General features: G+C 50.9%; 1 protein-coding gene across 3 annotated transcripts in view; it reads right to left on the minus strand.

The window, feature by feature from the left end:
- SLC38A7 (solute carrier family 38 member 7) overlaps positions 1 to 13,260 on the minus strand; it is a 23,463-nt gene continuing 10,203 nt past the window's right edge. Inside the window, exons 8-11 of one of the 3 annotated variants that reach the window (XM_054533093.2) lie at positions 10,404 to 10,551; positions 9,357 to 9,556; positions 8,419 to 8,473; positions 1 to 2,376 (exon numbers count right to left, since the gene is read on the minus strand). In XM_054533093.2, coding sequence (XP_054389068.1) covers positions 2,274 to 2,376; positions 8,419 to 8,473; positions 9,357 to 9,556; positions 10,404 to 10,551 — 506 coding nt within the window. In that variant the 3' untranslated portion in view covers positions 1 to 2,273. 3 annotated transcript variants of the gene reach the window in all.

Genomic DNA, 13,260 nt, shown 5'->3' on the forward strand with positions numbered 1-13,260 from the left:
TCAGCAGCACAAATCCCTTTTATTAACCATCTTCCCCTTCCCGAGTATACACAAGTAGAAAAGAAACAGTGAAGTACCCTGACAGGGAGGGTGGGGAGAGGATGGGAGGGGGCTCCTGAGGTTAGGACAAGAGGCCAGTTCCAGCTCCTTCTCCTGACTGGTCTGTCTCTGTGCAATGACTCCACTTACATCCCTCAACCCCCAAAACAAGACACTGGGGGACTGCAGCCCTGCTGACCAGGCTGTCTTCCTAGCCCTGTCAGGGACTGGTGCTGGCAGAGCTTGGTGCTGTGCCAGAGACTGACAGAAAACAGCACAGTGGGTCTGGCCCCGGGGGCAAAGATCAGGCACCAAGAGGGGATGTGAGAAAAGGCAGTTTATCCATCTGGGGACTGGACAGAAGCCCAGCCAGCCTCCAACCAGCTTCTGCTTCTTAGATCGGACTGCCCTGAGTGGTGGGAGGCTGGGCAGGGGGTCCCTCTCATACCCTGTACAGAGGTTTTGGGGAAGAGGGGACAAGGAAATGCTAGGGGCTCCAGGTGGAGGAGGAAGTCTGATTGGTGCCTGGGATTGGCCAAAGTGAGAGGGGGCAGCTGAGGGGCTGAGGTGGTCAAAACGGGAATATAGTGGGGAGTGGGGTGGGAGGTGGGGAGATAGCCTATCTCTTCACCTTGTCTGGGGTAACAATTCCAGTGTGACATCAATGTGGCTGGCCACTGAGGCCAGGCCTGATGGATGTGTGTTGCTGAGGAGGCTGGTAAGAGAGCCCCCACTGCCCTCAATTATGTGCGTGGGAGAGACTGAGCTACATAGTGAAATGGGATGGGAGGTGAAGAGGTGACAGGGTGAGGGGGAAGGAAGGAGCAGACAAAATCCAGACTGGAAGGGGAACTTCCAGGCCAGTGTGGCAGGCTCAAATGCTGCCCATCAGTGACAACCCAGCTGCCTTTTTGTTTGTTTGTTTTTGTTTTTTTGAGATGAAGTTTCACTCTTGTTGCCCAAGCTGGAGTGCAACGGCACGATCTCAGCTCACTGCAATCTCTGCCTCCTGGGTTTAAGCGGTTCTGCTGCCTCAGCCTCCCAAGTAGCTGGGATTACAGATGCCCGCCACCATGCCCAGCTAATTTTTTGTACTTTTAGTAGAGATGGGGTTTCGCCGTGTTGGCCAGGCTGGTCTTGAACTCCTGACCTCAAGTCATCTGCCCGCCTTGGCCTTCCAAAGTGCTGGGATTACAGGCGTGAGCCACTGCGCCCTGCCCTGCCTTTTTTTTTTTTTTTTTTTTTTGTCTCTGGGTAGTCACGCTAGGGCTGGCGGGGAAGGAGGCAGAGGAAAGGCAGGGAGAAGAGAAAACATCACTGAAAAAGAAGGTATCGGGGAGGTACACCCTGATTCTGACCAGTCCAGCCCACACAGAGGGTCTGAAAGGTTCTCAGCCTTCTCCATCACCCACCCTGCAGCCTCTGAAAAGAGGGGCCCATCTCAGACAGAAAAGCAGATACCCCCAAACTTATGGGGAAAGCTAACGGAGGAATACTCACAGCACCGTGGCACGGGACGGCCCTTGGCTTCACAGCCGGGCTGGCACCGTTTGTAAACATTAGACCTGGTGATGTCTGGGGATGGAGGAGAGGGATGCCCAGCCTGGACCATCAGGTTAGATGAAAGAGACAGGGTGGGGCCCCTCAAGGCCTGGGAAATGTCCATTAGCTATGGGAAAGAGGCTGACAGGTTCATGGTGGGGGTTGCCCAGGAAGGTGTGGACAAGGTCTGAATCTACCTGACTATGCATTTGCATGACTTCAGTGCTACCTTTGGAAGTGGCCAGGCTCCTGAGGAAGCTACCACTGGCCTGGGGTAATGAGCACAGCCCCTACTCAGGACAGGGTGCTCTGTGGAGGATGGTGGCCTTCTGTCCATAGTCATTCTCCAGAGGGAAGTCAGACTGGATTCTTTCTTATGAGATCTACCGACTCTCTTCACCCATGGATTCCAGGCATGGAGAAGTTGAGAACTGGGAGAGGAGGAAGGTTCCTCTATGACGTGAGACTTCCTGCCGCCATCCACGGCACTGCCAGGACTAGGGAGCAGGAAGGGGACTGGGTTTGAGCTGTCCAGAGGTGTGGGGCCTGAGTTTGCCCCAGTCCCTGGAAGAGGATGTCCAGATGTCATCCCACCAGTTGGAATGATTGTGGACTAAGAATGGCCCCATAGCTCTAAGAGATGGGTTCCTGCGACCAATGGCAAAGGCCTTGTGTTCCCTGGGAGGCAGTGGTTATGCCAAGAGATCCACAAAGATGGCGTTGGCTGTGGTCTGGCCAAAGATGAAGGCTCCCAGGGTGACCAAGAGGACTCCGTAGCTGACCAGCACCCACCAGCTGTAGAACAGAGGGTGAGAGAGGTCTGATCAGTCATCCCATCCCATGACTGCAGACTTCAGTATATATAACTGTTAATTACTGTAATTATCGCACTTCTCCTGTTGGTAGAGCACTTCCTACTTCCCAAAGACTTCAATACGAAGGTAATGTGGGGCCAGGTGTATTGTCCCTAGTCCATAGGTAAGAAGACCAAGATCTAATGGGAGTAACTGATTGGTCACATCATGCCAGGATTCGAATGTAGGCATCCTGATGGAAAGATGTTCAGAAAAAAGCACGTCACATGGAATGTGGTCTATTTAAAGGAAACAAAAAGCAGACATCTGCAAATGTATGTACCAATTAACAGCAACAGGGATAAAATGGAATTGAAATAAAGGGTGATTTCCGGCTGGGTGTGGTGGCTCACGCCTGTAATCCCAGCACTTTGGGAGGCCAAGGCGGGCGGATCACATGAGGTCAGGAGTTCGAGATCAGCCTGGGCAAGATGGCGAAACCCCATCTCTACTAAAAACAGAAAAATTAGGCTGGGTGCAGTGGCTCATGTCTGTAATCCCAGCACTTTGGGAGGCCGAGGCAGGTGGATCACCTGAGGCCAGGAGTTTGAGACCAGCCTGGCCATTGTGGTGAAACCCCGTCTCTACTAAAAAAAATTCAAAAAATGGCTGGGTATGGTGGCTCACGCCTGTAATCCCAGGACTTTGGGAGGCCAAGGTGGGCGGATCACCTGAGGTCAGGAGTTTGAGACCAGCCTAGCCAACATGGTGAAACCCCGTCTCTACCAAAAATACAAAAATTAGCCGGGCTTGGTGGCGCGCACCTGTAATCCCAGGTACACTGGAGGTTGAGGCACAAGAATCGTTTGATCCTGGGAGGTTGCAGTGAGCCAAGATCACGCCACTGCACTCCAGACTGGGTGACAGAGCGAGATTCCATCTCAAAACAACAACAACAAACCCAAAAAATTAGCTGGGTGTGGTGGTGGGTGCCTGTAATCCCAGCTACTTAGGAGGCTGAGGCAGAAGAATCGCTTGAACCCAGGAGGTGGAGGTTGTTGCAGTGAGCAGAGATCGCACCATTGCACTCCAGCCTGGGCAACGAGTGAAACTCCATCTCAAAAAAAAAAAAAAAAAAAAGAAAAAAAAAGAAATAAAGGGTGATTTTTTAAATTCTTCTTCTTTTTCTTTTTTTGAGATGGAGTTTTGCTCTGTCACCCAGGCTGGAGTGCAGTGGTGCGATCTCCACTTACTGCAACCTCTGCCTCCGGGGTTCAAGCAATTCTCCTGCCTCAGCTTCCCGAACTAGGACTACAGGCATGCGCCACCACAACCAGGTAATTTTTGTATTTTTAGCAGAGATGGGGTTTTGCCATGTTGGCCAGGCTGGTCTCGAACTCCTGACCTCAGGTGATCTGCTTGTCTTGGCCTCCTAAAGTGCTGGGATTACAGGCGTGAGCCACTGTGCCTGGCCGATTTTTTTTCTTCTTTAGACATGTTTGTATGGTTTTTTTTTTTTTTTGAGATAGAGTTTCCCTCTTGTTGCCCAGGCTGGAGTGTAATGGTGTGATCACGGCTCACTGCAACTTCCACCTCCTGGGTTCAAGCAATTCTCCTGCCTCAGTCTCCCAAGTAGCTGGGATTACAGGCAGGTGCCACCATGCCCGGCTAATTTTGTATTTTTAGTAGAGATGGGGTTTCACCATGTTGGTCAGGCTGGTCTCGAACTCCTGACCTCAGGTGATCTGCCCATCTTGGCCTCCCAAAGTGCTGGGATTACAGGCGTGAGCCACTGTGTCCAGCCGACATGTTCGTATTTTTAACGCTTTTATAATGAACAAGTATTGTTATGTAATAAGTTTTTGTTGTTGTTGTTGAGATAGAGTCTCGCTGTGTCACCCAGGCTGGAGTGCAGTGGTGCAATCTTGGCTCACTGCAACGTCCACCTCCTGAGTTCAAGCGATTCTCCTGCCTCAGCCTCCCGAGTGGCTGGGATTACAGGCATGTGCCACCATGCCTGGCTAATTTTTGTATTTTTAGTAGAGACGCGGGTTCTCCATGTTGGCCAGGCTGGTCTCGAACTCCTGACCTCATGTGACCTGCCCGCTGAGATTACAGGCGTGAGCAACCACGTCTGGCCCTTTTATGTAACAAGTTTTTTAAAGCATGCACCTGTTCTCAAGCTTTCTACTATTCAGGGAAATGTGCACATGAAAACAATATGTTTTTCGTCCATCTGTCTAGCAAAACTTAGAAAGGCTGTAATATCCAGCACAGGCAGGGGTGTGAGGAAAAGGGGACTCCCATTCACTGCTGCTGGGACTCTAACTAGCACTGCCTTTTTGGAGGATAATATGAACCCGTGTGCCAAAGTAAAATGAACATGGCTTGTGACTTCACAGTTTCCATCTAAGAACTGATCCTACCCAAATCCTTGAGCATGTGTGCCAAGAAGTATAAGAATATCACATTCAGGACAGTTTCATACAAGATAATATTCTGCAGCCATTTAAAAAATGAAAAAGCATGGCCAGGTGTGGTGGCTCACACCTGTAATTTCAGCACTTTGGGAGGCTGATGCAGGAGATCGCATGAGGCCAAGGAGTTCAAGACGGGCCTGGGCAACAAAGTAAAACACTGTCTTGGCCGGGCTCGGTTGCTCAGGCCTATAATCTTAGCATTTTGGGAGGCCAAGGCGGGTGGATCACTTGAGGTCAGAAGTTTGAGACTAGCCTGGCCAACATGGTGAAACCCCGTATCTACTAAAAATACAAAAAATTAGCCGGGCGTGGTAGTGGGCGCCTGTAATCCCAGCTACCCAGGAGGCTGAGGCAGGAGAATTGCTTGAGCCCGGGAGGCGGAGGTTGCAGTGAGCCGAGATCGCGCCACTGCACTCCAGCACGCCAGCCTGAACAACAAAGCAAGACTCCATCTCAAAAACAAAACGAAACAAAAAAGAACGCTGCTTCTACAAAAAATAAAATAAGTAGCTGGGTATAGTGGTGCATGCCTGTAGTCACAGCTACTTGGGAGGCTGAGGTGGGAGGATCACTTGAGCCCAGGGGTTGAGGCTGCAGTGAGCTATGACTGCACCACTTTACTCTAGCCTGGATGACAGAGCAAGACCTTGTCTCTAAAAAAAAATTTTTTTTTTTTTTTTTTTGAGACGGAGTTTCACTCTTGTTGCCCAGGCTGGAGTGCAATGGCGTGATCTCAGCTCACTGCAACCTCTGCCTCCTGGGTTCAAGTGATTCTCCTGCCTCAACCTCCCAAGTAGCAGGGATTGCAGGCATGTACCACCACGCATGGCTAATTTTGTAATTTTAGTAGGGACGTGGTTTCACCACGTTGGTCAGGCTGGTTTTGAACTCCTGACCTCAAGTGATCCACCCGCCTCAGCCTCCCAGTGTGCTGGGATTACAGGTGTGAGCCACAGGGCCTGGACAAAATTTTTTTTTTTAATTTTTAATATTTTTGTCTTCCAAGACTCCGTCATTCAATCTTTCTTAAAAAAATAAATAAATAAAAATTTTAAAAAAGCAGCAGATCTTCTTATGCTGATGCAGTTAAGTGAAAAAAAGCAAGTGGCAGACCAGATGCTGTGGCTCAGGCTTGTAATCCCAGCACTTTGGGAGGCTGAGGCAGGAGGATCACTTGAGTTCAGGAATGCAAAGCCAGCCTGGGCAACATAGTGAGACCCCATCTTGTAAAGAAAAAGTGTTGGGGGAAACTCAGTCCTCGTTTTTGCATATGGCCTTTGAAGATCAAAACAAATCTTTTTTTTTTTTTTTTTCCTGGCCTTCGAGCTGTCCAGAGATTTTAAAAAAACTACCTGAACAAAATAAACAAATGGGACCTGAGATCTGTCTTCAAATGATTTTGGGGGGCAATACTCCTCCTAAGGCCTTTAAATATTTTTGATGGTAAAAAGAAATGTCAGTGGCCAGGCGTGGTGGCTCACGCCTGTAATCCCAGCACTTTGGGAGGCTGAGGCAGGCAGATCACCTGAGGTCAGGAGTTCAAGACCAGCCTGGCCAACATGGTGAAACTCCATCTCTACTAAAAATACAAAATTAAGCCGGGCATGGTGGCTCACATCTGAAATCCCAGCACCTTGGGAGGCTAAGGCAGGCGGATCACGAGGTCAGGAGTTCAAGACTAGCTGACCAATATGGTGAAACCCCGTGTCTACTAAAAATACAAAAAAAATTAGCTGGGCGTGGTGGCGCATGCCTGTAGTTCCAGGTACTCAGGAGGCTGAGGAAGGAGAATCACTTGAACCTGGGAGGCGGAGGTTGCAGTGAGCCAAGATCATGCCACTGCATTCCAGCCTGGGCAACAGAGCAAGACTCTGTCTCAAAAATAAAAATAAAAATAAAAGTAAAAATACAAAATTAGCCAGGCGTGGTGGTGTGTGCCTGTAATCACAGCTACTCAGGAGGCAGGAAAATCACTTGAACCTAGGAGGAGGAGGTTGGTGAGCCAAGATCACACCATTGCACTCCAGCCTGGGCAAAAAGAGCAAAACTCCGAACTCTGTCTCAAAAAAAAAAAAAAAAAATGCATGTCAGTTACTTCAATTGGTAACTACTGTTTCACTACTAGATTGGGGGTTCGGGGGCTCCCTGAGCTCACCACCTAGACAAGAGGGAAAAAAAGAAAGCATTGGGAAGGCAAGAGAATTAACTGCTGTCTATACAATACTAATTTTAAGTCCAGAAAATGCAGATTGGTGTGGACTGACATTGGTCAGTGGAGGGATATGGAAGAGGAGGCTGGAAAAAGCTGATAGCCAGAAAGGGCTGACAGGAGCCCAGGAGCCAGGTCCTGCTGAAGAGCAGGGGATCATTACAGAGGGTGTGGGACAAATTATAGGAGCTGAGGAGGCAGGGTCTGGGTCTGAGGCAGTGGGGGTGTAGGCTGAGAAAGGTGGGGTAAGAGCTTTAAGAAAAGCTGTTTGAACGTGATATGGGACTGTAAGGGGTGGAGACCTGACTAGAAACTGGAACAAAGGGACTAGACCAGGAAAGCTAAACCTGAACCTGAAACCATTTTTTTTTTTTTTTTTTTTTGAGATAGAGTTTCGCTCCGTCGCCAGGCTAGAGTACAATGGTGCGATCTTGGCTCACTGCAACCTCTGCCTCCCAGGTTCAAGCGATTCTCCTGCCTCCGCCTCCCAAGTAGCTGGGATTACAGGTGGCCACCACCACGCCCAGGTAATTTTTTGTATTTTTAGTAGAGACGGGGTTTTACCACATTGGCCATCCTGGTCTCAAACTCCTGACCTCAGGTGATCCACCTGCCTGGGCCTCCCAGAGTGTTGGGATTACAGGTGTGAGCCACTGCACCTGGCTGAAACCATTTTTCATAAAACAAAACAAGAGCCCTGCATCTGTGTATACATCTGCATAGCTACGTGTACAGACACGCACACATGTACAGAAGTGGTTGAGGACACAGACCATACTGGTAACATGGAGCTATCTCAGAAGGGATGTGGGGGTGAGCAGGTTGTGGGGGAAGAGGGACTTCCATCTTTTTCTATTAAGCCCTTTATTAATGTTTACATTGTTAACAACTAGAACACTACCCAATTTTTAAAAGTATTAAAAAAAAAACCTGGCTGGGTGTGGTAGCTCATGCCTGTAATGCCAGCATTTTGGGAGGCCGAGGAAGGAGGATCACCTATGGTCAGGGGTTCGAGACCAGCCTGGCCAACATGGTGAAACCTCGTCTCTACTGAAAATACAAAAATTAGCTGGGTGTGGTGGCAGGCATCTGTAGTCCTAGCTACTCGGGAGGCTGAGGCAGGAGAATGGCGTGAACCCAGGAGGCGGAGCTTGCAGTGAGCTGAGATCGTGCCACTGCACTCCAGGCTGGGCGACACAGCGAGACTCCGTCTCAAAAACAAAACAAAACAAAACAAAAACCCATGATTTCTAAGTACACAAGCCTCTGACTCCTATCTGTTTTAAGGCCCCCACGAAGCCATGCTCCAATCCAGTGCCTCCCTGAGAGGATCAAGGGCTGGGCCCTGCTTTACCTGGCTGGTTTGACCTCTTCCATCTCAGAGAGTTTGGCTTGAATGAGGCACAGCCCTGAAAGAGAAGAAGTGGCCCCGAGCATTTGTGAGGGGAGAGGGCTCCCTCCCTCCTAGCCACCCCCTTTCCCAAGAAGCAGTGCTGGATGGAGAAAGGCCCATGTTTACTCTTCTAGAAATTCCATCTCTGCCCCCACGCCATATCTTGCTGGGGTCGTCTGGCATCTGCTCTCCCATGACAGGCTGGCATCTGACAAGACCCCTTGGGCAGCATGCTAGACTCATAGCTAAAGGGATGGCACTCAATGGTGACTCAGTGGTGGCCCAACCCCAGGGGTCTTCCTAGTACACTTCCGAGCAGATCTGGCTCCCCCGCTCCAAGCAAAGTAGCTGAGGCTTTGAAGGTGGCTTCCTGGATAGAGACAAGCTGGATAAGGGTGGAACTCATGGCTGGGCAGACAGGGCAGTTCTCCAGGGATCTGGCGGTAGATCTGTGTCTGGAACCCAGGTTCCCTGATGTCTGTGTCAGGGTGCCACCCCAGACCCCACTGCCCTCTGGACTGTAATGGGCTGAACCAGCCAGATAGATCCCTCATAGTCAGGGAGCAGCAGACACCTGAATGAATGGTTAAGAGAATAGACTCTGGACCCAGACAGCGTGGGATGGAAAAGGTTTGTTACTAGTTGAGTTTGTTAAGCTCTAGGCAAGTCTGTGACCCTTTCTGAGCCCCACGTGCCATCAGTAAACTGGAGATCACAACTATACCTTCTTTCCAGGAGATAATGCTTGGATAGGGGCTAGTACAGAGGCGAGGCAGGTGATCAATTAGTGCTGGCGGTTACTCTCTCCTGCATGTTTTGAGCAAGTAGGGAGCTGAGGCTAGGCAGGCCCTGGGAGTCTGTGCTGTGGGGCTGTGAGATGGGGCACCAGGGGTCCGCACCTGGGAAGACGAAGATGAAGCAGGCGGCCAGGCCTCCAATGACTGAGATCACCTTGCCGATGTCAGGGATGAAGAGCGCCAGCAGCAGGGTGAGCAGGAACCAGACCAGCGTCTGCAGCACTCGCCGCCGCCGCTCCCGCCCCACGTCCTCCTCCACTGACACCCCCTGGTAGCGCAGCCACAGGCCTTCCACCACCGCCCTGCCCACAAGGAGAAGGGCTTAGAGGTGCCCCTGCCACTAGCAGCCCCCCACCTCTAGCTCACAGGAGCCAGACCCCTAACTGGGTAGACTGTGGGGAAAGCCCCATTCCTGAGCCTCAGTTTCCTCTTCTGTAAAATGGGCCACCAGCACTCTGTTTACCACGGGGACCAGAGACGGTGAAGGTGGAGAGCTTAGCACTTTGCTTTACATCACATGGAAACTGATATTGTTTTTTCCTTAAAAGGAGCTGTCTGGGGCATCCAAAGGGGAGGGTGTCCATGTGAAAGCTCAGGAAAGGATCTGGATAGATTCTTGTTTTTTTTTTTTTTGAGACAGGGTCTGGTTCTCTCACCCAGGCTGGAGTGCCGTGGTGCAATCTTGGCTCACTGCAGCCTTGAACTCCTGGGCTCCAGCCATCCTTTTGCCTCAGCCTCCCAAGTGGCTGAGTAGCTGGGACCACAGGTGCATGCCACCACACCTGGCTATTTATTTTATTTTGTGTAGAGACGGGGTCTCACTAGGTTGCCCAGGTGGTCTTGAACTCCTAGGCTCAAGCGATCCTTCTGCCTCAGCCTCCCAAAGTGCTGGGTTTAGAGACATGAGCCACCGTGCCATGCCATGGATAGAGATTCTTACAGGACTCACGGAATGTTCTGGTGACCCCAGGACAAAGGGTGCTTCTGAGACCTGGCCTGGGATATGTAGGGACCCATCCTAGGCACCGACTCTTTTCTGCAGTCTTCAGTTTCTCCTTCTACGGGATGGGGTCCACACAAGGCCAAAGGACCATGTTGGAAGGGCTCACAGCGGCTCGGAGGGGCCCTGGGGAGTGGAAGGGGGCTCACCGCCCACAGAAGTGCAGGATAGGGTAGGAGGTGAGCACGCTCAGGATGATGAAGGCTCGGGCAACGGCCACAGCCATGTCCTCCGAGGGATAGGACATGAGCACATCAGGATCCACAGCAGCTCCAAAGGTCAGGAAGCCACAGATGCCTGTAGGCAGGGACAACTGGGTCAGGGCAACCCTGGGAGGGTAGTGGGGTGGACTGTCCACTCCTCCTAGGAGCAACATCAGCCTGGAGGCTGCTGCAGCAGCTCTGGACACTTAGACGGAGGCTCAGAGTGGGAGATGGGGCTCCGATCAGATGCCTTCCTCCCTGACTTCTCATATCCCCCATCGCTGGAAGCCCTCCAGCCCCCAGCTTTCTGAGCCTGAACTTACCCAGCACATTCCCACCTCAGTGCCAGACTGTTCTGTCTGGCAGACCTTCAGATGCCATCTCCCTATCATTCGGGTCTCAGTTTAGATGTCCTTCCTCAGAGAATGCTTCCTGCCAGTCCATCTACAATGACCCCCACCCCAGGCACTCTCTCACATCACCCTGTCCTATTTTTCTTTTCTTTTTTGAGACAGAGTCTTGCTCTGTTACCCAGACTAGAGTGCAGTAGTGTGATCATGGCTCACTGCAGCCTTGACCTCCTCGGCTCAAGCGATTCTCCCACCTGAGCCTCCCAAGTAGCTAGGACTACAGGCAGATGCCACCACACCCAGCTAATTTTTTTGTTGAGATGGGGTCTTGCTATGTTTCCCAGTCTGGTCTTGACCTCCTGGGCTCAAGCAATCCTCCTACCTCACCCTCCCAGAGTGTGAGCCACCACACCCAGCCTTCTTCTTTATTTTTTTGAGATGGAATTTCACTCTTGTTGCCCAGGCTGGCACGCAGTGGCACGATCTCGGCTCAGTGCAGCCTCCACTTCCCAGGTTCAAGTGATTCTCCTACCTCAGCCTCCTGAGTAGCTGGGATTACACCGTGCTCGGCTAATTTTTTTTTTTTTTTTGAGATGGAGTCGTGCTCTGTCGTGCCCAGGCTGGAGTACAGTGGCATGATCTTGGTCTCCTGGGTTCTCATGCCTCAGCCTCCTAAGCAGCTGGTATTACAGTCACCTGCCGCCATGCCTGGCTAATTTTTTTTTTTTTTTTGAGACGGAGTTTTGCTCTTTCACCCAGGCTGGAATGCAGTGGTGCGATTTCAGCTTACCGCAACCTCTGCTTTCTGGTTTCAAGTGATTCTCCTGTCACAGCCTCCCAAGTAGCTGGGATTACAGGCGCCCGCCACCACGCCTGACTAATTTTTGTATTTTTAGTAGAAACGAGGTTTCACTATGTTGGCCAGGCTGGTCTCGAACTTCTGACTTCGTGATCCGCCCACCTCGGGAAGTGCTGGGATTACAGGTGTGAGACACCACGCCCAGCCCTAATTTTTGTATTTTTAGTAAGATGGGGTTTCGCCATGTTGGTTGGGTTGGTCTCGAACTCCTGACCTCATGTGATCTGCCTGCCTGGGCCTCCCAAAGTGCTGGGATCACAGGCGTGAGCCACGGTGCCTGGCCGTTTTTTTTTTTAAAGACAGGATCTTGCTCTGTCACTCAGGCTGGAGTGAAGTGGTACAATCATAGTTCCACTGTAGTCTTGAATTCTTAGACTCAAGTTCCTCCTGACTTGGCCTCCCAAGTCGCTGGAACTACAGGCACATGCCACCATGCCTGGCTAATTTTTTTTTTTGAAGACAGAGTCTCACTCTCTCCCCCAGGCTGGAGTACAGTGGTGTGATCTTGGCTCATTGCAACCTCGGCCTCCCAGGTTCAAGTGATTCTTGTGCCTTAGCCTCCCGAGTAGCTGGGATTACAGGCGCCTGCCACCATGCCTGGCTAATTTTTGTAATTTTGGTAGAGACAGGGTTTTGCCATGTTGGCCAGGCTGGTCTCGAACTCCTGGCCTCAAGTGATTCACCCTGGGATTACAGGCGTGAGCCACCATGCCTGGCCGATGCCTGGCTAATTCTTTAATTTTTGTAGAGATGAGTCTCACCATGTTGCCGAGGCTGGTCTTGAACTCCTGGCCTCAAGCGGTTCTCCCATCTCAGCTTTTCAAAGTGTTGAGATTACAGGCATGATCCACTGTGCCTGTCCCCTAACACTCATTTCTCTCTTTTTTAGAGACAGGGTCTCACTCTGTTGCCCAGTTTGGAGTGTAATGGCATGATCATGGGTCTCTACAGCCTTGATCTCATAGGCTCAAGCGATCCTCCCACCTCAGCCTCCCAAGTAGCTGGGTCCACAGGTGCATGTTACCACAACCTGGCTAATTTTTTAATTTTTTGTAGAGATGGAGTTTCACCATGTTGCCCAGCCTGTCTTGAACTCCTGGGCTCAAGAGAACCTCTCACCTTGGCCTCCCATAGCTGAGATTATAGGTGTGAGCCACTGTGACCGGCCTCATCGCTTTCTAATTTTTTTTTAACTGTACTATCACATTGGTCTTTAAGTAAACAATAATAAAAATAAAAATAATAACAATAATAATAACAATAATTTTTTACAGGCTTATTTTCTGTCTCCCCAGCCAGAACATGAGCCCCAGGAGAATAGGGATTTGGCTGTTTGCCTCTCTTGTTCCTGGCTGTGTATTCAGAGGCTAGAACAGTACTGGCCTAGGCAGCTCCTATGGTCCATCCGTGGAAAGAACTCAGGGGATCCTTCTTCCGGGGTCTCCTACACTTGCTCCCTCATCCCAACCACTCTCCACACTGCAGCCAGAGCCATCTTTCCCCGAACCACCCCCCTGCTTAAAACGCTTCCTCTCTGACTCCCAGCAGCCCTCAAGGCCCAGCAGGATCTGGCTGCCAGTGCCTGTCTGGCCTC

The sequence above is a fragment of the Pongo abelii genome, chromosome 18, assembly GCF_028885655.2.
Source record: "Pongo abelii isolate AG06213 chromosome 18, NHGRI_mPonAbe1-v2.0_pri, whole genome shotgun sequence".
Taxonomy (NCBI): domain Eukaryota; kingdom Metazoa; phylum Chordata; class Mammalia; order Primates; family Hominidae; genus Pongo; species Pongo abelii.